General features: G+C 43.4%; 1 protein-coding gene across 1 annotated transcript in view; it reads right to left on the reverse strand.

Annotated features, from left to right (window-relative positions):
• LOC126162523 (macrophage mannose receptor 1-like) overlaps positions 1 to 23504 on the reverse strand; it is a 49112-nt gene extending 25608 nt beyond the window's left edge. Inside the window, exons 1-3 of the mRNA XM_049919093.1 lie at positions 23448 to 23504; positions 14443 to 14587; positions 9182 to 9212 (exon numbers count right to left, since the gene is read on the reverse strand). Coding sequence (XP_049775050.1) covers positions 9182 to 9212; positions 14443 to 14587; positions 23448 to 23494 — 223 coding nt within the window. The 5' untranslated portion in view covers positions 23495 to 23504. The remainder of the gene's footprint in view (positions 1 to 9181; positions 9213 to 14442; positions 14588 to 23447) is intronic.
• Between the last annotated feature and the right edge of the window lie 3458 nt (positions 23505 to 26962).

The following is a 26962-nucleotide window of genomic DNA, read 5'->3' on the forward strand; positions in this document are numbered from 1 at the left end:
CACACACATCCATGCCCGAGGGAGGATTCGAACCTCCGGCAGGTGGGGCCGCGCAAGCTGTGACATCGCGCCTCCAACCGCGCGGCAACACCGCGCGGCTGCCTAGTACCGTGTAGGGCTCCCACGAGCACGCAGAAATGCCACAACATAACGTGGCATAGACTCGACTAACGTCTGAAGTAGTGCTGGAGTTAGCTGACACCATGAATCCAGCAGGGCTGTCCATAGATCCGTAAGAGTACTCGGGGGCGGAGGTCTCTTCTGAACAGCACATTGCAAGGCCTCTCATATATCCTCAATAATGTTCATGTGAGGAGAGTTTAGTGGCCAGTGGAAGTGTTTAAACTAAGAAGAGTGATCCTGAAGCAACTCTGTAGCAATTCTGGACGTGTGAGATGTCGCATTGTCCTGTTAGAATTGCCCAAATCCGTCGGTATGCGCAATGGAGATGAATGGATGCAGGCAATCCGACAGGATCTTTACGTATGTGTCACCTGTCAGAACCCTATGTATACGTATCAGGGATCCCATATCACTCCAACTGCACACGCCCCGCACCATTAAAGAGCCTTGAACGGTCCCCTGCTGACATGCAGGGTCCACGGATTCATGAGGTTGTCTTTGTACCCGTACACGTCCATCCACTCGATACAATTTGAAACGAGACTCGTCCGACCAGGCAACATGTTTCCAGTCATCAGCAGTCCAACGTCGGTGTTGACGGGCTCAGGCGAGTCCTCATCAAGTGCACACGAGTGGGCCGACGGCTTCGAGAGCCCATATCGATGATGTTCCGTTCAATGGTTCGCACGCTGACGCTTGTTGATGGTCCAGCGTTGAAATAAGCAGCAACTTGCGGAAAGGTTGCACTTCTGTCACGTTGAACGATTATCTTCAGTTGTAGCTGGTCCCGTTCTTGCAGGATTTTTTTCCGGCCGCAGCGATGTCAGAGATTTGAAGTTTTACCGAATTCTTGATATTCGTGGTACGCTCATGAAATAGTCGTAATGGAGAATCTCCACTTTATCGCTACCTCGCAGATGCTGTGTCCCATCACTCGTGCGCCAATTATAACACCATGTCCAAACTCACTTATATGTCTACAACGTGACATTGTAGCAGTAACCGATCTAACAACTGTGCCAAACATTTGTTGTCTTCTATAGCCGTTACCGACCGTGGCGCCGTATTCTGCCTGTTTACATATATCTGTATTCGAATACCTATGCCTTTACCCGCTTCAGTGTATCATATTATGAACTGCGTTATACACTAAAACCTCACAGCCTTTAATTAACGGCTATGAAGGTAAATGGATACAGTGGAATACATATACAGCTAATAGCAAAAATGGAATATTGTGCACCTGATAACTGGTACTATAATTACGCAGATGGTTTTTGGACCAGACGATGATCTGAGAGTAGACCTAAATGGGTCGTCCGTAATTAAACATACTATTACAGCTGTGTATTGCACAAGGTGGTTACTTATATTAATTATAGCTGTATAACAATACATATATAAAATATTTCTACGTAATATGAGTTTCGTTACTATTTATTGACATAGATATGTTTATAACATTGTGTGTGCTGTACTGCTTTTCAAAAAGTAAAAAAAAAAACAAATATACTCTATAGCTGTTATGATGAGATATTCGAAACGTAACTATGAGTGTTCAGATGTATGTTACAAACATGACACAAATTACACCATACTATTAATATACATTAATTAATTTGGATTATATGTTAATGTAAATAAAATTGTTCTTAATAATACATTAACCATCGTTTGGAATAATGTACCTATGCTTTATACTGTGTATAAGATGACAATCTGGTCAACCACTACAGTAGCATTTGGTGGATAGACATGGAGCTCATTGTGTTTCCACCACTTTCTTTTCAGTCGCCAGCTGGTGGTGAACATAGACACTCGTAATCGTAGCAATACTGTTCTGTTTATGCTTGTACATAGCCATTTTACATTTGACATGTCAATTTACAGCGATCGTCATGACAGTGCAAAATGTATATGCAATGTGAAGCAACTTGCAACACTAATGGACAAATATACTGTAATATTTTAAAGTATGTTACAATTCCATAGGTTATTGAGCCGTGCGTGGTTCGTGTTCCCCCCATCATGTATTTTACACCCTGTTTTTAACGTACTTCCATCTCACTATGTTAATTTAAATTACTACTGTCACTGAGTTGCTGCTTTGCCTGACCGTGAGCGGCGTTAGCAGCGCGTATCAATATATCACCTCTCGTAGTATCTTTGCTTGACTGCTATTACTTCCCGGTCGTTGTCCGTCGTAGGGCAGTTGGTTGTAGTTCGGGTCGGGAGTTCGGGTCTGCCAGTCAGTTGGAACGCGTCTGGAGCGCAGTCCAGACCTGCCAGTCTGGGAGTTGCAATGCGGCACTAGTGCAGTCGGGTTGGAGCAGCAGTGAGGTCTGCGTCGACATGGCTCGCCCGACCATTGCCGCCACGCATCACTTGAGCCGGGCCACGGTCTTGGTGGATCGTCGGTCGGTCGTCCTTCCGGACGACGCGTGTTGTCTCGCCGATCGTTCATGAGTCGGCTCTGTGTGTGTGTGTGTGTGTGTGTGTGTGTGTGTGCGTGTGTGCGCGCGCGCGCGCGCATCGACTCCCGATTTTGTTTTCGTGTGTGCTTTGTTACTGTTGGGTATCGTTCAGGTCTTTGTGAAAGTGTTTGTCAGGTTGTGTGTGTAGTTGGCGTTATTTCCTTCACAAATTATTTTAAATGTTGCCGGCGTATTACATCTGAGAGGTCGGTCGTCTCATTTGCCGACGTGTCACTGGTTCTCTGAGCGCTTCTGGGCCCCTTCAGTTACCATCTTGTGGAACTCGGCTTGGTCCTTTCCTGGTGCAGGGATGTCGTTTAGCCAGTGGGCGTGTTTCCACGACATCCACCGTCGTGTGACTGGAAGTGAGTGGGAGACGCATCAGCAGTGCAGTCGCGACGGAGCAGCAGTCGGTCGGTCCGTGGCTGTCCACTGGTTGGGTTCCGACGCATCAAGTAGGCTATAGTTGGGCTAACCACTTGTCTCGCCAAAGTGAAGGAGGGCAGACCGACCTTCCTGGAGGCTTCTGTTTAATTATCTGCTGTCAAATTCTTTAAATTCAAGGGTTATTGTTATTTTTATTTTCTTAAAAATTATGCAAAGTTATATTTTAAATTTATCTTTCAAGCGTAAACATTGCGGCCTTCTGCCTTTAAAAGATTATGGTAATATATTTTAAATTTTTGAAACTTAATTGTGGCCTTCAACCATTGGTATTGCAACTTGCATATGTATGTTCTATCCGCTAAGCCTTAAGGTTTTCCACGTAGAAGTGATACGTTTTTTATTAATTATTTGATTTGCCTCTTTAATTGCATTTTAATCTTGCTGATTTTTAAAATTTCTTGTTGTTAAACATTCTGGCCTTCAGCCTTTAAAAGTCTATGGTAATATATTCTAAAATTTTGAAATTTAATTGTGGCCCTCAGCCATTTGTATTGCACTTCGCATATGTTTGCTGGCTTTTTTAATTATTTTATTGCTATCTTAATTGGATTTTTATCTTGCTGATTTGTTAAGATTTCTTGTTTGGAACCCTTCAGCCGTGAAAGAGTTGCATTCGGTAAGGGTCCGGCTATTTGCCACTTTGGTTGTAAAGGTTATTAAATTACAATAAATGACAATTAGAAGGAGAAACTGACCGCAACCTTTGGCCCTTTCCACAATCCTATTACCTGTTCTGCCCAGCCGGTTTAGCAGGCGTATCAGTTATGTTAAAAGACAATTTATTGAGATACGATATAATGATTGCAAAATATTTTTCCTATTAATTCCTGTACATCATCTTGCGCATCCGATGATGAACGCATAGCTCTGCTGAAACTAGTCATCCAATAAATTTATTATCATTTTTTTTAGCGATCCTGACCTGTGAAGTTTTCTTCAATTACCACGGTATCCTATGTTCCAACTGATTCTTTATTCATTTCTTCTGTATCCGTTTCAAATTCAAATTAACAAAGTCAGAAACATAAAGGAAAGTGGAAAAACTGTCAACCAGACGTAGAGACCGCCATGAATTTAGTTCTTGTTATATCGGTAATTGTTGCACAATAAGGTAACTCAAATACCAAATTGATCTGTGGCGTAATTTTCTTTATATGAATTTTATAAGTACTGGTCATACGTACATTTTATTCTGTGGTTTACGATGGAATGCTATACCATTATAACAACCTTTAATTAACTGTGGCCATACTGACTAAATGTAAATAATGTGACTTTTTTGGATTAATTATTTTTGTATTGCTAGCAGCAGTTACATTATTTGTTTTCACTTAGCGCATTATTATACATATTTTCAGTACCATTAACCTAAAATTTCTGTACCCAAAAGGACTTTAACATATTGAGTTGTTGATCACAATTAAATATGGCCATATCAGTCAAGTGTAGGTACTGTTACTGTTATGAACAACTTACTTCGTATTTTTACTGCCATACATTACATTATTTATTTTATTTTAATTAAATACATCGCAAAAATTTTTAATTGATACATTACGTGACTTATAGCAGACCAAATGACGTAAGTTACAGTGAAGAGAGGGGTGCTCATTTAAAACGACAACATACATATCTCGAGTACGATCCACGTCAATGATGTTTCAAAACTACAGCCGCAGACAGAAAATACGAGAAAAATTTCCATGCCGATCAGTGTCCTTTTTATATCTCATTACTAACTCATGAGAGCAAGGTGAGCTGTCGTAGAACATCGTTCTCTACAGCCATATATCACAGCAGGTTGGCCACGAGGCAGAGAGAATGCCAGTTTGTAATGTTGAAAGGGTTTTTCAGTTCTGTCATTCACCTTAATGCCAAGAGAATCTTACCGAAAATCCTCTTCCGACTGGGAGATTGTAACTAAGAGTGTGTATGTGTGTGTGTGTGTGTGTGTATGTGTGTATGTGTGTTTGTAAGTTGTAGTGAGTAAGAGACCATAAGGGTTCTTCAATTTATAAAAGCTGTCTGAAAGAAAATGGGCAAAGCAATGTCATCAAAATTTGTACATTTTTCAAATGTATTCCAACTGATCTGTTGTACTAATTTCGTATTGTGAGTGAGGTGTGGATCCATAACTTCACACCAAAAATGGAACAGAATTCGAAGGTTGAGAGATGAACGTTATGGCCCACCCCTAAATGCGGTAAAGACAATGTTGGGAATGCTACGACCAATGTTGCATGAGCCAGAAATATTACGCAAGTTTTATGGATGAACAGCATGAAAGAAATACGACCGATGGGCAGACTCCAGAAGAACAAGAAAATTCAGGTCTGTGCACCTGCCTGTAAAAGCGCTTTGGAATAGGACATCCGAGGAAACGTAATTACGACTTGCTGGAATGTGTATTCTGTTCGTCAATTCGGCATCGTCTGGCCGCCACTTCCGAACTATAGCGATCGGCTCATAGCCATGTGGGCTGTATTAAGTTATTTGCTTTTAGTTCACCCCTAGAGTACTAAATACTGAGTATAAATACCATGTGAATCCCACATACGCTGTTAAATGTAAACATTTTTCACGGCTGACTTTTGACTATGGGTGTATCCCGAAACTCGAAAGGGTATTAACAAATAAAACACTGGTATAACTATGCGGCATTTGTAAAGGCGCTAATGACAGCAAGGCGTTGTGTTCATTAAACGCTTTTACAACAAACCACGTGCAACATTCTAATTGGTGTAAATTTCGTTTGTCATTCATGTACTATTTCGCTCTGAATTTGGAAATGTTCCAGAGAGGCTTGTTTCGAAGGAGATCGGCAATTTACTTCCAACATAAATCACAGATAAGTGAATGCTTATTTCTAGGACAATGAAGAAACTCGCTTATAAAGCAAGCAGCTTCTTGTATATTACTAGAAGTTTTGGAATCCTTGTCCGGTAAATACAGGAGTGAACATCGAACAGAATATGAGACGACGTATTACACGGTAAAAGATAAGTAGAATCCATACAAAAACATGAAAGGAATGTTGAAGTATTTTTAGTACCAATATTGCCAAGAAAGGGCTTGTTACTTTTTCCTAACTTGTTTGGATAAATGTAGGTGACGGTAATCTAAGAAGAACTTACGTCAGCTCTGCTACCTCCATCGTATTTGTTGGGTCGGTGTCACGAGAATAAACTAAAGGAATTAGGGCATGATTCGAAATATATAGGTAATCATATTTCCTTTGCCCCTCATCCGTTGGACAGGAAGTTGGAAATACTGGTATGAAGTGTCTTTCATCACGTGCTACTGTAATGAATTTACTGACTCTTCTTGACAAAGCTAGGGATGACGAGATTGCATCGAACAAGCAGGGTCTTCTAACTAGATATGCTGCTTACAACCTACTGCAATACATGGGTAGAATGATTTTGAACATGAAAACCATAAGAATAATTGTTTCTAAACAGAGAAAGATATTTTAGGAGCGTTTGGGACTTCAATTGTGCTTGCCCCAGCCCCTTCCACGCAGTGCAGAGGACTGGCAATACACCTGAAAACGTACGCAGTAGTTTGTCTACGCCTTGCCATCTCTCAGGGGCATAACTAATACAAAAGGACACCGGCGGCGCTGACAAGAGTCAGTGAACATTTTGTGTCTAACAAAAGTCGTTTCCCACGATGTGATCCATCATCCTTAAACGTTTGAGGCAAAGACTTCGAAACGCTCTTTACATGGTGAACATTAATAGAATCGACAAACTGCAGGGACGAATTCCTGATTAATAATGAAGGAAAAAGGTCCTATGTACATGTAACCGGAAGTGGACGGTGTGCTTTTTCCCGACATGAATACCGGACGCTTCTGCTGCTTACAGTACGCTGTGTGTATCACGCATAATGCAACACACAAGGAACACACGGCACGTAGTCAAAAGAACTGTCATTCGTCAGCGCCATCTACCATGGAAACGAGGCATTTCCAGACACGTGTTCGTAGTACCTTTGGTCCCCTATTTCCAGTCATGAACCCCCCCCCCCCCTGCTGTTTGTCAGTTTTATTGATGTTCACACTGTATGTACAATCAAGGGTCGTACAATGAATAATGCCGCAATTTTTACAGTGTTTAATGTATCTAGGAAAGAGTCATTTTAAGTGTTTCAGATTTGATGTTTCTAGTGCACATGCGGGAACTTTCGAACAATTCCGACAGATGACAAAGTCGAAACGAAATGTCAAAATTGTGTACAGGGAACACATGCGTACAATCAACGACGTGCTATTGAATTGTAGGTTCCGGTAAAAGAAATCGTGGTGAACACAGATAAATATTTGTGTACAATGTATAGTAATGAGCACGACGGCTGAAGAGAGTTAAAGTGTCAGGAAGCGCAGAGACATCACGCCATAGGATTTAGTGACAAGACATTTAATGTGAACTATTCGAGCAGTTTGAAGCCAAAGGAGTGCTTTTTCTGTGACCCATAGTTACCGGTGTCGAGTCCTGGCTGCATCACTTTGAGTTGGAAACAAAAAGGCACTCACCAGAGTGACACCAACGCAATCACCATAAAAGAAGAAATTCAAGGCAGCTCCCTCTGGTGGCAAGTCACGATGACAAGTGTTTTGGAATGGCGATGGAGTCATTATCGCGGATGCATTACCAAAAAGTTCAACCATTAATTGAGAGGCATATGTGAAGACTCTGAACAAAGAACTGTTTCCGATGTGTTCGGTCTGACAAGAATACAAGGGAAATTTTGTTCTAACACGACAATACATGCTCACATACAAGTCTCATAACCTGGGAGCACACTGCCTAATTGGGTCTGACATTCTTACCTAATCCACACTATAACCCAGACCTGGCATCTTCGAATTTCTATCTGTCTGGGTCACGTAAGGGGCATACTTTGAAGATAGTGAGATTATAATTCATGCAGAGACAACTTGGCTACACATTCAGAACAAGAACTTTTACCCACTCGGAATCTACGGTCTTACGCTGACATAAGATCATAGAACCTGATGAAGACTATGTAGAAAGGTAGTTCATCTAAAAAAAATGTTGGCTAATGTCACAAAATTGTAATGTTTAAAAAACATTGTGGGGTGAATCAGAACTACACCGACAAACTTTCAGTGGTTGTTCAGTTGGTTGTTGGTTGTTTTGAGGGAGGCGGACCAAAGAGTGATGTCATCAGTCCCATCGGATTAGAGAAGGATGGAGAAGGAAATCGGCCGTGCCCTTTCAGAGGAACCATCCCGACATTTGCCTGAAACGATTTAGGAAAATCACGGAAAACCTAAATTAGGATGGCCGAACGCGGGTTTGAAGCGTCGTCCTCCCGAGTGCGAGTCCAGTGTGCTAAACACTGCGCCGCCTCGTTCGGTTGGTTGTTCAGGGGTACCTTCTGAGTATTTTGGTTCAAAATGGTTCAAATGGCTCTGAGCACTATGGGACTCAACATCTTAGGTCATAAGTCCCCTAGAACTTAGAACTACTTAAACCTAACTAACCTAAGGACGTCACACACATCCATGCCCGAGGCAGGATTCGAACCTGCGACCGTAGCAGTCCCGCGGATCCGGACTGCAGCGCCAGAACCGCACGGCCACCGCGGCCGGCCGAGTATTTTGGTCTAAGAGGGCCACGATGAGCGATCGCGGGCGCGCGCTTGCATATGTGTGTGTGTGTGTGTGTGTGTGTGTGTGTGTGTAATATGCGTGGAGGTCTGTAGGCATACTTCAGTAGTAGTTACAATGATATTGATATTCTATTATACATGCGGCGGGAACCATCCGTGAGGTGGTATCGGAACACCTGAACTTTTCACATAACTCAGACTTCTAATTTCAGGCATTTCTTACTATTTTCTGGGCCGATAGTAAGACTGTACACTCTCAAGGACTGTGCTTCCTCACCATCTTGGAATAACCTGCTTCTAGTTGGCAAGAAATGGATAGGAACTAATAGTGAGACGCGTCTTTCAGTCCTTGACGAGTATTCGGATGATTTTATTTGAAAGAGTACTGCCGAGGAGAGTCATCCCACATTATGAAACAATCAGCAGTCTTCTAAGAAGCACTATATTTACTGTGAATGGTGCGCTCTAATTTTAATGCTTCACTTATTCAGAAGTACCTGTCACGCAGCTGTCGACCGCACTCCCATTCTGAAAAAAGACAGAACAATTGTAATTGCAGCACACTTCTTCTTAATAAAACATTGAGGTTATACAATATACATTCTTTGAGGATGGAAAACGATCTAAATTAATGGTAGTTTCTAGTTCTTATAAAAATAATGAAAATAGGTTTAGCATGTGCATGTTCTCAAAGAGAAGTGCGAATGTTTGTTAAATGCTAGACCGTAGACTGCATAAATTAGATAATGTAATATTGGTCTTGACTTGTACCTAAATTCTACTGTTTCTGTTTCATACTGAACGACATGCAAAATGATACGTATCTGCGTCAATTGTTGCATATAACACTTCGCTGTGGATTGGGAAATGCTCCGGACAGAAAGATAAGTGTCGACAAAGAACATCTATCCACTTGTACCTCAATTATATACCACGTTGATTAATTGTTCAGCCTGGAATCATTAACGAGACTCACTTGTAAAATACACTCGAAAAAAGTATTTATACTCATGCAAGGTTTAAAAGATGACAACAATGACAATAACTGTACCACTGGAGAAACACTAGTGGGTATCAAAGTTTCTGGCATTTTATTGTGCCTTACACATAAACATTTAGAACGAAAAGAGACACTAATTAGAGGTTAATAGATTACAATGAGTATTCCCTGGAGCGTGAAAAGTCAGCTCTGTATGGCGTGCAGTGTACAGAGGAAACCTTACCTAATTTTTCGCCTACGGATGACTAAATACTGCAGTTTTATTTTTGAAATAATTTGCTTTATGTACTACATTTTCGTAATTCGAGATGAACCTCCTTAAGTTTCTCATAGTCGTCGTGTATTTCTTCCTCCACACGTTGCAGCTCCCTCACACCTCCAAACATACAGATATTACGTTAGGATGGGGCAGAAGCAGGGAAGCTATCTATTTGTCATTATTATCCAATGTAATAGCAGAAGATGTACAAGAAAGTTATGTACAAAACGAATTTACAGGTTAGTATTTAAATCTCACAGCCAGATCGAATCAGTCGGTGTCCCTTCATACAAAGCCCATCAGACCACCTATAAAAGCTTGCATTGAACAATTCTCCACGTTACATCTTATCGTCTCTTCCTCAGGATGTGATTTAGAATCCATCATTAGTGACGCGGAGTATCAAACATTGCAACCTTTGTTGTTGGGTTTTAAAGTAGGCGGGAGTTCAGGGTAGATGTTTAATCCAGAGCTATCGTGTATGTTGCAGGATGGATACATAGATTTAGTGAAATGCCTCAGGAGGAAAACGGTCAACATAAGTAGATTTTGGGTTTCTATCTGCATCAAATATTGAAGCAAATATGGCTTCTCAGAGAGATCATTGCTGGAGTTTTCAAGATACTGACCGCTGAATATGAGCTAACAACACGATGAACGATGGTGATGATAAAGCACGTAGATGTCCTGCAATGTTTTCATTTCTATATGCTACCTGTATTCGCCTCCTCTGGCCCTATCTCCTCCGTCTCTAATGGTCTCGATGTCGACGGGACGTTAAACCCACTGTTTTTTCCTTCCCTGTCTCGTCTCCAAATCATACTTTTTTCCAACCATTCTACCTCTGTCAGCTGCCCACTACTTCCCCTTCCGTGACTATCTCTGCCTTAACCGCACCTTAGACGAGTTCCACTCTATACCTAGAGAATTACCGCTTACTTAATCATTTTTAGGTGATTTGAATTCAGTGGTCTCGCTTCAAGGAAATATCTAATCGACGTCTCTGCAGACATTCTGTTTGGTGCCATTGTTTCAATTTGGTGCCCTTGTTTCATTTTGTAAAGAGTGAAATTCGTGGACAACGATGGCGCAAAAGGTTACCATGTTCTCAACTACTTCTTTACAGTGTCACTCCAATGGTCCTATATGTGCTGATAAATTTTTGCGTGAGTAAATGCTCTTTGTTACAGCTTCAAGACTTGCTTACTATTGTTTTCCTTGATCAACCAACTAGGTCACGAAATAAAAAAACCGTCCCTGATCTCTCTTACAAAGTTTTCTTCGTATGTGCTGTTAATGAAAGTACTTACTAATTTTGGAGAAAAGTTTCGAACAGGACTCAGCTTCAGTGAACGTACTTGCGTATCTCTAATGGCTCTTAACTATCTTCTGTAGCACCACCTATAAAATTCTCCTAGCTTGTTTTCCTGCGAATTTCCCAAGATAATCTTTTCAGTGTTGTAAAAGTTTTTTTTTCTTCTAGTATAGTTTCAGGACATCCTTCTTCCATTCCGTGCTGATATACACTCCTGGAAATTGAAATAAGAACACCGTGAATTCATTGTCCCAGGAAGGGGAAACTTTATTGACACATTCCTGGGGTCAGATACATCACATGATCACACTGACAGAACCACAGGCACATAGACACAGGCAACAGAGCATGCTCAATGTCGGCACTAGTACAGTGTATATCCACCTTTCGCAGCAATGCAGGCTGCTATTCTCCCATGGAGACGATCGTAGAGATGCTGGATGTAGTCCTGTGGAACGGCTTGCCATGCCATTTCCACCTGGCGCCTCAGTTGGACCAGCGTTCGTGCTGGACGTGCAGACCGCGTGAGACGACGCTTCATCCAGTCCCAAACATGCTCAATAGGGGACAGATCCGGAGATCTTGCTGGCCAGGGTAGTTGACTTACACCTTCTAGAGCACGTTGGGTGGCACGGGATACATGCGGACGTGCATTGTCCTGTTGGAACAGCAAGTTCCCTTGCCGGTCTAGGAATGGTAGAACGATGGGTTCGATGACGGTTTGGATGTACTGTGCACTATTCAGTGTCCCCTCGACGATCACCAGTGGTGTACGGCCAGTGTAGGAGATCGCTCCCCACACCATGATGCCGGGTGTTGGCCCTGTGTGCCTCGGTCGTATGCAGCCCTGATTGTGGCGCTCACCTGCACGGCGCCAAACACGCATACGACCATCATTGGCACCAAGGCAGAAGCGACTCTCATCGCTGAAGACGACACGTCTCCATTCGTCCCTCCATTCACGCCTGTCGCGACACCACTGGAGGCGGGCTGCACGTTGTTGGGGCGTGAGCGGAAGACGGCCTAACGGTGTGCGGGACCGTAGCCCAGCTTCATGGAGACGGTTGCGAATGGTCCTCGCCGATACCCCAGGAGCAACAGTGTCCCTAATTTGCTGGGAAGTGGCGGTGCGGTCCCCTACGGCACTGCGTAGGATCCTACGGTCTTGGCGTGCATCCGTGCGTCGCTGCGGTCCGGTCCCAGGTCAACGGGCACGTGCACCTTCCGCCGACCACTGGCGACAACATCGATGTACTGTGGAGACCTAACGCCCCACGTGTTGAGCAATTCGGCGGTACGTCCACCCGGCCTCCCGCATGCCCACTATACGCCCTCGCTCAAAGTCCGTCAACTGCATATACGGTTCACGTCCACGCTGTCGCGGCATGCTACCAGTGTTAAAGACTGCGATGGAGCTCCGTATGCCACGGCAAACTGGCTGACACTGACGGCGGCGGTGCACAAATGCTGCGCAGCTAGCGCCATTCGACGGCCAACACCGTGGTTCCTGGTGTGTCCGCTGTGCCGTGCGTGTGATCATTGCTTGTACAGCCCTCTCGCAGTGTCCGGAGCAAGTATGGTGGGTCTGACACACCGGTGTCAATGTGTTCTTTTTTCCATTTCCAGGAGTGTATTATACAACTGTAACTAGTCTTATGTTAATTTCTTTCTTGTTTGGGCCACTATGATTGATCACATATCCTGCGTTGGAAAATACTTGTACATTTTATTCAAGAGTTATTTTGTTTACTTTCAGCCATAAGGGCTGTGTCGTATGTGGGCCTTATCATCGTCATTAAAGGGGTAGTCTACACAGCCTGTTAAAGTACTCATTATTTCCTCACTCCTTCAGTGTTCACAGGGAAACTTCCACAGGGAAACGTCCCTTTAAAGCAGCAGTCAGACGGTCATTCTATCGACTTCAACACCCGCTTTTTGTACTAAACAGTGTATATTTGTATCGCCCCGTATATTTACGGCCCTCATCTTACCTTTATTCGCTTAGGATATTCCTGGAAGAAATCTCATTTTAGTGGACTGTCTTTTCGAAGCTTCTATTTCCGAACGTCTCGAAGTAATGTTACCTTACAATAAAACGCTTAAGTAACTTTTACACCATTTTACATATAAGACTGAAGTAATTTCGAAAGTGCGCAAGTAATGTTACCGTGTAATAGAGCGGTTCAGTAACTTTTACGTTAGTCTACACGGATCACTGTGCCAGTACTTCCGTTGATGTGGCCGGCCGCGGTGGTCTAGCGGTTCTAGGCGCGCAGTCCGGAACCGCGCGACTGCTGCGGTTGCAGGTTCGAATCCTGCCTCGGGCATGGATGTGTGTGATGTCCTTAGGTTAGTTAGGTTTAAGTAGTTCTAAGTTCTAGGGGACTGATGACCAAAGATGTTAAGTCCCATAGTACTCAGAGCCATTTGAGCCATTTCTTCCGTTGATGCTTAATTGTCATCCCGTATGATTTGGTTGCAGGAAAGGACTCTTAACACTAATTTGTATCGTGCTAAATCTTTGCGCTGGCTATCAATTAATTTATTTTTAACTACTACCAGTTTAGGCTTTGGAAATGTGGGACGTGGTCTGGTGATAACTAGCAGTCCGCTGCCTGCGAAAGGTACATACCTTCCCAGTTCCGTAAATAACATCAACTTCCCACATTAATTGTTTAATTTGTAGCGGGTGTTGAAAAGATTCATCCTTCAAAATTCTCCTATATGTTTCACAAAAATTAACGAAATCTATTCCTCTTCTACTTGTTCCAGCCCTGAAAACATAGATAACCCTTGTATATTCTGCCGGCCGCTGTGGACGAGCGGTTCTAGGCGCTTCAGTCCGGAATCGGGCTACTGCTACGGTCTCAGGTTCGAATCCTGCCTCGGGCATGGATGTGTGTGATGCTCTTAGGTTAGTTAAGTTTAAGTAGTTCTAAGTCTAGAGGACTGGTGACCTCAGATGTTAAGTCCTACAGTGCTTAGAGCCATTTGAATCATCTGAACCTTGTCTATTCAATGGCGAAATAAATCTGAACAAACAAAGAAATAAAGCATTTTCAAGTACGTGGCACCACAACAGCGTGTGGTGTGTGATTTCTGTCGACATTCCCATTTATGTCGTATTACCTGCTTGCAGCTCACTGTAAGATGTGAATGAGAACAGAACGTAACACGGGCTCACCTGCAAGCTAGGGCAAATGATGTGGACCACGCTGCGCTTCTGAGCCCGGACGTGGCACGTGCAGTCGAGGCGTCCTTCAGCAAGAGGCAGAGAAATCGCTGCCACTAGAGGAAGCCAAGACATCCACCGGACATCAGCGGTTTTCCTGCACACAAGGAAAGTCCGCTGTACTACATCGTTTTGACAATTCAAAAGGTACTCAAACTTTATTAAGTATGTATTTACATCGGTAAATACACACATCAAAAAAAGTTTTGCATCACCTCGGTTCCGAGAGTTCAGTAACCTGTACAGAAAATTGGAGTAGAGATCAAAAAGAACACCATTTCCGCCCTTTTTATTGCTCATGAAAAACCCCACATTGCATGTTGTACCGCCATACAGCGACAGCTTCAGAGGTGGTGGTCGAGACTGCTGTACACAACGGTACCTCTACTACCCAGTAGCACGTCCTCTTACACTGATGCATGCCTGTATTCGTCGTGGTATACTATCCACAAGTTAATCAAGGCACTGTTGGTTCATATTTTCCCACTCCTCAACGGCGATTCGACGTAGATAACTCAGAGTGGCTGGTGGGTCAAATCGTCCACAAACTGCCCTTTTCAATTTATCCCAGGCATTTTCGATAGGGCTCCTGTCTGGAGAACATGTTGGCCACTCTAGTCGACCAATGTCGTTATCCTGAAGGAAGTCAGTCACAAGATGTGCATGAGGGGGGCGCGACTTGTCGTCCATGAAGACGAATGCCTCGCCAACATGCTGCCGATATGGTTGCACTATCGTTCAGAGGGTGGTATTCACGTATCGTACGCTGTTATGGCGCCTTCCATGAACACCAGCGGCGTACGTCGGCCCCACATAATGCCACCCCCAAACAGCAGGGAACCTCCACATTGCTGCACTCGCTGGACAGTGTGTCTAAGCCGTTCCGCCTGACCAGGTTGCCTCCAGACACGTCTCCGACGATTGTGTGGTTGGAGGCATACACGAAACTCATCGGTGAAGAGGACGTGATGCCAATCCTGAGAGGTCCATTCGGCATGTTGTTGGGTGCATCTGTTCCGCGCTGCATGGTATAGTGGTTGTAAAGATGGACCTCGCCATGACGTAAGGGTTGAAGTTGCGCATCGTGCAGCGTATTGCGCACAGTTTGAATCGTAACACGACGTCCTGTGGTTGCACGAAATGCATTATTAAACATGGTGGCGTTGCTGCCAGGTTACTCCGAGCCATAATCCGTAGGTAGCGTTAAACCACTGCAGTAGTTGGTCTTGGACGGCCTGAGCGAGACATGTCACCGACAGTTCCTGTGTCTCTTAGTCTCCTGCTTTGGTTCACTCCGAGACGCCTTGTTGAGAGCCCTTCCTGGCACAATGTAACAGCGCTGACGCGATCGAACAGCGGTATTGACCATCTAGGCATGGCTGAACTACGGACGACACGAGCTGTGTACCACCTTCATGGTGGAATGACAAGAACTGATCGGCTGTCTGACCCCCTCCGTCTAACAGGCGCTGCTCATGCATGGTAGTTTACATGTTTGGACGGGTTTAGTGACATCGCTGAACAATCAAAGGGACTGTGTATGTGATACAATATCCACAGTCAACGTCTGTCTTCAGGACTTCTGGGAATTGGGGCGATGTAAAACTTTTTTGATGTGTGTAGTTACCATAGCAGTTTGAATGCAGATCTCCGCTATCGGAGATGCTGATGGCGGAGTAAGCACTAGTAACTGATCATATAAACGGACGGAAAAAAAATCGCAACATCAATAAGGAGGTTGCGCGATACAAATGAAAGTTGGTCGGCGTGTTTCTACAATTGGAAGATGATGTCCGCTCACATTTCGTGCCAGTAGCATAAGAGCGGCGCAAGTAGCGACACTGCGGGAATGCTAATCAGGTTTGCTTTAAAGACGCTTTGCAAGAGTCGTAGGTGATAGTTACCTTTGAAACTGGACGACGTGATTTGATGTCAGTCAAGGCCTTTAAGGCGACAAAGACGCTATTACCAGCATCCCATAATTTGAAAGGAGTCGTGTAAAAGGACTAGGAGAAGCTGGATGTTTCTTTTGCGATAAAGCAGAAAGTCTTGGCAGGAATGCAGCCACCGTACATAATAGGCGGTGGTCACGAGAATGTACCTGAGAAGAATACAGGTCTCCGTACGGCCATGTAGCACTATCGAGAGGCAAGATCATCGTGTTCGGCGTATGGCCCTGGGGCATGGTACTGCTTCTGCAGCAGCAACTGGAGCAGCAGTTGGCACCACAGAGACACAATGAACTGTTACAATTCTGTCACTTCAAGGACAGCTCCGTGCCAGACGCCCTGTAGCGTGCATTCCGCTGAACCCAATCCAACGCCATTTGTGACTTCAGTAGTGTCAAGCGGGAACTCACTAGAGGGCGTGGTGGAGGTCTTTTTTATGCCGTGTGTCGGTTGGAAAGAGACCAATTGAGAACCAACAACCAACCTGTTTGCGTCCTTGAAACACTCGACCTACACATAACGCTATGGTCTGGGGAGCGATTTCGCATGACAGCAGGAGCACTGTCTTGGTTATCCCACGCACACTGACTGCAAATTTGTACGTCAGTCTGGTGATTCGACTGCCATCCATGAACACCATTCCAGGGGAGGTTTCCCAGCAGGAAATCACAGCTATCGTAACCCATCATGCTCTGCAGTGTGTCGACAGGTTGTCTTGACCTGTTGTATCACCACATCTGTCTCCAGTCGAGCACATATGGAACATCATCGGACGACAACTCCGGAGCCATCTACGAACAGCTTTAACCATTCCTGCAGTGAATGACCAAGTGCAACAGACAGGGGACTCCGTCTCTCAATCTGACGTGCGGCGCCCGTAAAACACTGTGATTGCACGTTTGCATGCTTGCATTCAACATTCTGGTGTTTCAACGGTTATTAATGTACCAACATTTCATATCTGCAGTTGCTTATCTCGCGTTTAAATTACCCTTTCATCTTGCAATGTTAATTACTTAACTACGTTACTTAGACAAATGTCTCCTCGACATTTCATTACTCTACATTAATTATTTTTTGGTGTGCGATGTTTATCCGTCAGAATACTGTAACAATTGTCTGCTGTTTCGGATAGTGTACTTGAATGCTAAATATTGCGGACTGACATATCTATCTTCAAGAGCACGATCTTAACGTTCAGCGTAATAACGAGAGGCATAGTCTTCCATAGAAATGACCGCTGAGGTCTCAGCAGGAAGATGCTCGTGCTCACCGTTCTAATTTCGGACGACAGTGGCGTGGAGATTAATACAGGGCTATTACAAATGATTGAAGCGATTTCATAAATTCACTGTAGCTCCATTCATTGACATATGGTCACGACACACTACAGATATGTAGAAAAACTCATAAAGTTTTGTTCGGCTTAAGCCGCACTTCAGGTTTCTGCCGTCAGAGCGCTCGAGAGCGCAGTGAGACAAAATGGCGACAGGAGCCGAGAAAGCGTATGTCGTGCTTGAAATGCACTCACATCAGTCAGTCAAAACAGTGCAACGACACTTCAGGACGAAGTTTAACAAAGATCCTCCAACCGCTAACTCCATTCGGCGATGGTATGCGCAGTTTAAAGCTTCTGGAAGCCTCTGTAAGGGGAAATCAACGGGTCGGCCTGCAGTGAGCGAAGAAACGGTTGAACGAGTGCGGGCAAGTTTCACGCGTAGCCCGCGGAAGTCGACGAATAAATCAAGTAGGGAGCTAAACGTACCACAGCCGACGGTTTGGAAAATCTTACGGAAAAAGCTTCTGCTTTAGCCTTACCGTTTACAATTGCTACAAGCCCTGAAACTCGATGACAAAGTCAAACGCTTTGAATTTTCGGCGCGGTTGCGACAGCTCATGGAAGCGGATGCGTTCAGTGCGAAACTTGTTTTCAGTGATGAAGCAACATTTTTTCTTAATGGTGAAGTGAACAGACACAAAGTGCGAATCTGGGTGGTAGAGAATCCTCACGCATTCGTGCAGCAAATTCGCAAATCACCAAAAGTTAACGTGTTTTGTGCAATCTCACGGTTTAAAGTTTACGGCCCCTTTTTCTTCTGCGAAAAAAACTTTACAGGACACGTGTATCTGGACATGCTGGAAAATTGGCTCATGCCACAACTGGAGACCGACAGCGCCGACTTCATCTTTCAACAGGATGGTGCTCCACCGCACGTCCATCATGATGTTCGGCATTTCTTAAACAGGAGATTGGAAAACCGATGGATTGGTCGTGGTGGAGATCATGATCAGCAATTCATGTCATGGCCTCCACGCTCTCCTGACCTAACCCCATGCGATTTCTTTCTGAGGGGTTATGTGAAAGATTCAGAGTTTAAACCTCCTCTACCAAGAAACGTGCAAGAACTGCGAGCTCGCATCAACGATGCTTTGGAACTCATTGATGGGGACATGCTGCGCCAAGTGTTGGGGGAACTTGTTTATCGGCTTGATGTCTGCCGAATCACTAAAGGGGCACATATCGAACATTTGTGAATGCCTAAAAAAACTTTTTGAGTTTTTGTATGTGTGTGCAAAGCATTGTGAAAACATCTCAAATAATGAAGTTATTGTAGAGCTGTGAAATCGCTTCAATCATTTGTAATAACCCTGTATCTGGACTCCAGCACCTGAAAAGTATCCAGACCTGAGCGCACACCTACTCTACAAATTAGTTCAGGTTAGGAATAATAGGTAGTATTCACCCACTTAAATAGTACTTCACAGAATTTAGCTACACGTTACAAGAACCAACGCCTTTTTCTTCAGGTCGTCAATACTCATCACTACAAACTCTACCAATAAATTCGTGTGAAACTCGATTAAAGTGTTTGAATGCTATGAACTATTGCTAATGAAGTACAACATACAAAAAATTGACAATGTTAAACAGTGCCAGAATTGCGCTCAGTGCCCATAAGAACAGTTTGTGAGAAGGTGGGCTGTATGAGTGTTCTGCTCGCCAACTTTTCCTTAACACACTCGAGAATCTCGATGACGTGGCGAACTATTCATGCCGCCATCATCACGAATGTTTTCCGGTCCCGTATCTGATCTGATGGAGCAAGACCAAAAGGAGAAGTAGGACCCTCGGCATAAATGCACTAACGCCGTCTCTAACTTCGGCCATAGCCCACGTCACTAGCCATGTGACCCAACAAAGCAATAACAAGCGGTCACAGAAAAGAGCGAACACTGTTCGCGTAAATTTCGAGACGAATATCAAATTTCATTATCCATCCGTTCTGTCTTTTATTATCTTTTGTTCTGTACTTTCTTTAAGTCAGGTGCCACGAGGATAAAAATTTGCTTTCACGTTCAGTTTGTTCGTTTCCCCAGGATGACAATCGAGATTTTGTTTCGCTAAATAGCTCAAGGCAAAAGTTGAAGTCATCGGAGTTCTCCTCAAATTGTGGGAAAAAAGCCCATTCTTCAGCATTTGAAGATAGCTCATCGCTGGATAGGGCGCACTGGACCCCGAGATACTGCCTTGCATTCTTGGCTTCCAAGATCGTCCGTCACGCATGACCCCATGCGATTTTTTCTTGTGGAGACGTGTGAGGGAAAATGTGTTTATCTCTCCTTTACCCCGCGACATAGAAGACGTCAAGAACAGAATTATAGCCGCCGTAACTTTTGTAAAAGCGTATACATAGCATAAAGTTTATGACGAATTTAGCTATCGTCTAGATGTCGTTCGTACTGCTGCTGGTGGATAAGTAGAGAATTTGTAATTCATAAACGTTAAAATTTCGTATTTTGCAATCCATCCCTTGTTTGTAGTATGTTCTTATCAATAAATATGGAGTTTTGTAATCAGGTCATTCTTTTTGAAGTACCCTGTATCTAAGTGTCTGTTTGCTTCATTCACAGATCGAGGCTTTGAACAGAGAAATGGCCACCTCTGTACAGTTCTATAAAGCACGAAGGCGGAAATGGGAACGTAAAAAGTTAATTTGTTGAATGATATGAGACATTTTGGAACTCAACAGACAAAATGTTAGTACACATATATCTAATGTTTTAATTTAATATATTTTCATTTGACATTATTTCGATCACTGGCATGCTACTGGCTTATTAGCTTGCAATTAAATCGCGTTACACTCAAAAACGATAAGTTGTGATCGATGTATTTCAATAACATAGCATTTACCACCTATAACCACAGATGGCTCATTTTGCTGAAATTACTATAACAATACAGTAACTGAAACAATGCAGCCAGTTTGTGGATTCATAAATGCTGAGTTCAACTCAGCAACCCATAACACGAGGTTGCATGTTTTTGATGACCAGGTGCAATATTTTTAGCAATAGCGGTAATTAAGATGCGACGTGCTAAACACATTTGTACAAATTGGTAGGTATAATGTTTCTTCGAGAATTTTCATTAGGTCTGTTACTTCATTTTACTGTGGTTCTCCACTGTCATTTTACTGTTCGTTATACTACAGTACGTGATAAGTGCCAGTAGCTGATGGAAAAATGATTAATTTTTCCACATTTGATCTTGTAATATCTAAGTTACACGCTATGGGCTGTGAAGGGCTAAAAGTACATTAAGTATGACTGCCTACTATAATTTATTTTGTTCGGAATTTATAGTTAGGTTATTAAGTAATGACAAAACAACAGCTGATCAACGTTGACAAAAGCCGATGGAATCAAATTTTAAGAATTAAACGAATGTTTTATATCACAAAGTTTTTCTTCTTACCAGTGGACGAGCTTCAACATCAAGGACTCAGACTTTGATTACTAATTCCTCTAGTTCACGTTATCGTTCCTTCTTTCTAAAGACTAAAGACTCTGTGCAATTAAGAAATTTTTGAAAATTTGTGATAAGGACTTATGGGACCAAACTGCTGAAGTCATCGGTCCATAAGCTTACCCACTACTCAATCTAACTTACGCTAAGGACAACACACACACCTATGTCCGAGGGAGGACTCGAACCTTTGACGGGGGGAGCCGCGCGGACCGTGGCAAGGCGCCGTAGACCACGCGGATATTCCGGGCGACCAATTAAGAACTAAATACTTTTGTGCTGCAACAATTACTCCATTCCATTGCGGCAGGGTGCTACTGCTACCAGTTTCGAATTATTTCGGAAGAAAAACAGTCTTGCAAAATTATTAAATATCAATGACGCGTTTTCACCCTTTCGGGGAATCATCTGACTGTGTAAAAGTAGCTCGATATAAAGGCATATAAAATGGAAAATGGACGCTACAGTACCTGGATATGTATCCATTGAATGATGGATGGATTATACTCCAGTTACTGTTGCATCCATTTTCCATTTAATAAGACCTTCTGTCGAATGGGTTACACATCGAACTACTTTTACATAAATTGATGGTGCCCGGAAAAGGTGACACGTGTGAGTGGTATTAAATAATTTCGCAACCAAGACTGTGTTTATTCTGTAATATATTTATGTTTTTTGTTTCTGTTTGGTGGGTACAGCACCTTTTGCAAGGCTGCCGATGATAGTATACTAAGTGGAACATTGGTTCATAACAAGTTGTTAAACGCGATCTATCTTACACAGAAGGCAGCATCAAACTACTGTGCGATACTGTTCGGAAGAAAGTTCTGTTGCGATTCAAACCTTTTGATAATCGCTATCAACCAACCTGAAATTTGGTCTAGATCGGTTTCATTACATGCTGTGTATACTGACAGAAATATTTTTAATGGCAGCAGCAAACTGGTAACTGCACTGACCAATAGCAAAGAAAGAGGACACGTAACACGCAGGCTGATCGTCAACTCCTTGAACCTTTACAGGTGACTGAGGGTTGCTACAATGTAAGACTAAAGCAGCAAAATAAGCGCCCTTGTCCTGCAACTGGTGGATGAAAGAGAGAGTGTACTGCACTGTGACTATGTCAATTTTTAGCCCAGTAAGTATTGCGATGCCACTTCCCGCAGTCAAGTGACGAACAAAATGTATGATTTTAAAGCGTCATATCAGCATTCACAGTCAGCATTGTGCTCCAATAGTGGAAAAGTTATTACCGTTGGAAATCACTACCGCGTTCCGTAGTTGCCTACAAATGTGGTAACGACCTGAGTTACAGCAAGTAACTCACTGGTCTCGAAAGAGACGACCACATTAATTTATATGACTTAACATAGCGCGTCAAAGGAGTTCCTTAATCCTTAAACACTCGCGCTATTGTTCTGCGTACACTCACTGCTCCAGTTTCTTTTTTCTCTGAAGAAACTGTGTTGCTCTACCTTGGCTATTCACCTGTCATATCAACGAGGTTCGCAGACTTGGCTGGTATGGTACAGTTTCATTTCTGAAACTTTTTTTTTACAAACTAAACTTACTGTATGTCTACAATAACCATAAATAGCCGCAACTACATAATTTTAGGTCATAAACAGCGCAGCAGGACGACGGTGTACACAGTATACCACGAGAGCAATAAAGGAACAAATATAGGCGCAGCTACTTGAGGGTTAAAGGAATTTTCGATCAACGTTCGCATGATGGGTGTATTACTATACGTTTTCCATTATAGAGATACGGTGTCCTTGCTACTTACTCAGCCGGCCGGTGTGGCCGTGCGGTTCTAGGCGCTACAGTCTGGAACCGCGTGACCGCTACGGTCGCAGGTTCGAATCCTGCCTCGGGCATGGATGTGTGTGATGTCCTTAGGTTAATTAGGTTTAAGTAGTTCTAAGTTCTAGGGGACTGATGACCTCAGCAGTTATGTCCCATAGTGCTCAGAGCCATTTGAGCCATTTTGAGCTACTTACTCGACACACGGATCGAAACAGTTGTTTGTATTATCCTCCGTGCACGACTCTGTATCAATTGATCATAGGAGTCTGAATTTGGCCTAGATGTAGGTTCATAACATAACCTAAAAGATAGCATTTGTCTTTACGAGCTGCCGGTGTTGCGATGTAGCCAGGGTGACGCGACGGTAAAGAAAAGAGGAGACTCACCTCATGCCTTCTGCAGCGCGGCGCGGCGCGGCGCAGCGTGGTGCCATCTTAACTGTGCAACCGTGCTCTGCGACGTCTGGCAGCGGCGCCAGGCTGCTTGTGACGCACGCGCGGTCACACGTCACAGATTCCGCATACTCTCTAGCGTCGCTGGCTCTGCGAGGGAGCCACTTCCTCCTATACCACAAGTTGCCCTCTGTCTCGTTCATCCTAGTGAGATGTTGCTGAATCGTTAGAGAGCACGTCGAAGCTTTGGTTGTCAGATACGAAATATGACTGGTACACACTCTTTGGAAGCTCGCACTCTTATAGTAACACCTAGCCAATGGCCCTACCTTGTTGCATACACTGGTTCACGGAAGGTAAGCAACGTCGGGCCCTGTTAGTGCTTTGATAGGTGACTGACTTGGAACACCCGGTGCCCTTGGCTCAGGGTCATTCCATACGCCAAAGTGCCGCCCAAACGAAATACTTTCCGCAAGCCGTTGATCCATACTATACTATTATTATTATATTGTTAATAGCTAGCCCTCTTACATCTACTGTTATTTATGTGCATGAAAATAAGTCTTCAGAAAAATTTTCTCAATAAATGTCCTTTTCTACTCAATGTTTAGGCCCAATAAATGGTTTAAAACGCACTCTGACAATAATTTAAGGGTAGTTAATGTTCACTTTGCGCAACGGAAAGAGGCTATAAATGGATATTTACGTAAATTTTTTGATCACAGTCCTTTTTAGCAAGTGTAGGTAACCCACCTTACAGGCATACTGGGCTCAGTGTGATAACCTTGTATTTTTCTACCTAAAAACTTGAAATATAAATATTCATAGCAGTCTCTTCGAGGATGAAATGATAAACAGCCAGCAGTCACGGAATCTACACGCCGTCACTTACTTGCTAACCTGGAAAGCACGCAAAGAATACAAAATTAGTCCAGCAAATTGTTCCTTGAAGAGTTCATATTGGTCTCAACTGTGCCTCATTTTCACTAGCATTCCTGCTGAAGGCGGAGTACGCATAAATATTCATACTTTAGGTGAAATACAGAATACGAAAGGCGTACACCACAAGTAATAGAATCTTTAAACATGAACACGGAAATCTGAACACATCAGAGAAGCATCGATTGAGTTAGTAATTATGTCGTCTAGGAAAAAGGACGAGTACGGTGTAACTTCCTGTCGACAACAAGGTCATTAGAAACGGTATTTCGTCTTAAAACATAGTCTTTGATACAAGAGAGAGTACAATTGTTCATACTTGATATACATTGATATACATGGCATATCAAATCACCACGTAAGAATTAATTAATAAAAAGAGGCTTAGATGCATTGGAAAATGTTGGAAACATTTAAATAAATGAGAGTGTTTTGTACTCAACGTGAGAATTATTCGGATGGATTTTGGAAAACTCGATTTTGCGCCACATGCATCGAATGCTAACTGCCTTACTGAACAACTAACGTTAATTTATAAATTATAGAGGTCAGCAATCAGTCTTCCTTTTTGGATTTTGTTATGCAAATCCAGATATCGGCTGGTAGTTAGCTATTCTCAATGCCCAATTTTTTTTTTCTCAGTGCATCTACGTCCCTGCTGTTGGGGCGTCGCTCACAGTTCTTTCAAAAAAATGGTTCAAATGGCTCTGAGCACTATGGGACTTAACATCTGAGGTCATCAGTCCCCTAGAACTTAGAACTACTTAAACCTAACTAACCTAAGGACATCACACACATCCATGCCCGAGGCAGGATCCGAACCTGCGACCGTAGCAGTCGCGCGGTTCCGGACTGAGCGCCTAGAACCGCTAGACCACCGCGGCCGGCTCACAGTTCTTTGAAGTTCTTCTGAATGGAAGGTAACCTAATGAACTAACGTTAAGTTTGACCACAAGTAAAGGTACGTTAAAGATCAGAGAATGCACCAAACACTAATACGCCAGGCATGTGAGCCGTAATCCCACCATGAATTCTATGACTTGTTGCATGAAAATGGCTATCAGATAGCAAGCTCAGAACAGTTTACTGTATCTCTCGTCCAAAGCAGAGCCGTGGAAACAACGTCTAAGACCGCTTACAGAGGACAACCACCCGGAAACGCCCACTGGAAACGACTAGAATGCTTTGTGTTGTTCAAACGGGCACACGTGCAGAGATCACGAGAAAATCCTGGCTTCCCTTTGGCTACCGCTTCAACTACTCAAAGTATGTCCTTTCAGACGTTCCTCTCTGACTTGTCAAAGACTGTGATATCTTCAGTAATAGATCATTTGGTACAGAACATCTTTGTAATATGCTTGCAATCCAGATTAATATACAGAGAGAATAGTTTTGAAAGTTGTTCCTGTAACAAGCAAATTTCATGCTGAAATGATATAGCGAAAAGTTATCTGTAGGCTACGCAAGACTCTGACTGCAATTCTATGGCTCCAGGCATATGAGAGGGAGACAGTAACTGAGAGTGATATAAGATTGTAGCTTATGCCCCACGTAAATCAATATGAATATTGAGCAGGCACTAAAAGAGTACTTGGAGAAAATCTGAATGTGCAGTACAGTTGCTGGAGGGTAACGTAGCGTGGAGAGCTGCGTCAGAGTAGCTACAGAAGAGGCGTAAGAGATCTACGACTCCGTGAAACATCGGCAGTAAGACTCCATTGTAACAATTATAGCATTAATTATTTGTGATACAAATACTATTACATTGTTTCGGAGTTACTCGAAAGCATATCTAATTTTCGTCTACAATATCAAGTTCCCAGGCGGACAGTTTCAATCTGTGGCGGAGTGTGCTCTGATATGAAACTACTGGTAGATTAAAACTGCTTGCCGGACCAAGACTTGAACTCGGGATCTTTGTCTTCCGCGGGCAAGTGCTCTACCGACTGGGGTACACAAGCACGACTCGGGATCCATCGTCACAGCGTTACTTTCGCCAATACATCTTCTCCTACCTTTAATAACAATGTTGTAGAGGAAAGGCTATCTCCTATCTGCTAACAAAACAGAAGCCACTGACACATTTCGAGTCATGGAGCATGAAATGTAAAACAAATTTGCATCCAATGGCCTATGTGTTTTTCAATGGTACCATTGTTTTATACTGTGGCAAAATATACACTATGTGATCAGAAGTATCCGGACACCCTCTAAAACATACGTTTTTCACATTAGGTGCATTGTGCTGCCACCTACTGCCAGGTACTCCATATCAGCGACCTCAGTAATCATTAGACACCGTGAGAGAGCAGAAAGTGCACTCCGCGGTACTCACGGACTTCGAACTTGTGTTACACGTCTGTAAGCGAGATTTCGACACTCCTAAACACCCCTACGTCCACTGTTTCCGGTATGATAGTGAAGTGGAAACGTGAATGGACGCGTACAACACAAAAGCGTACAGGCCGACCGCGTCTGTTGTCTGACAGAGACTGTCAACAGTTGAAGAGGGTCGTAATGTGTAATAGGCAGTCATCTATCCAGACCATCACGCAGGAATTCTAAACTGC

The sequence above is a fragment of the Schistocerca cancellata genome, chromosome 2 (assembly GCF_023864275.1).
Source record: "Schistocerca cancellata isolate TAMUIC-IGC-003103 chromosome 2, iqSchCanc2.1, whole genome shotgun sequence".
In the NCBI taxonomy this organism is placed as follows: Eukaryota; Metazoa; Arthropoda; class Insecta; order Orthoptera; family Acrididae; genus Schistocerca; species Schistocerca cancellata.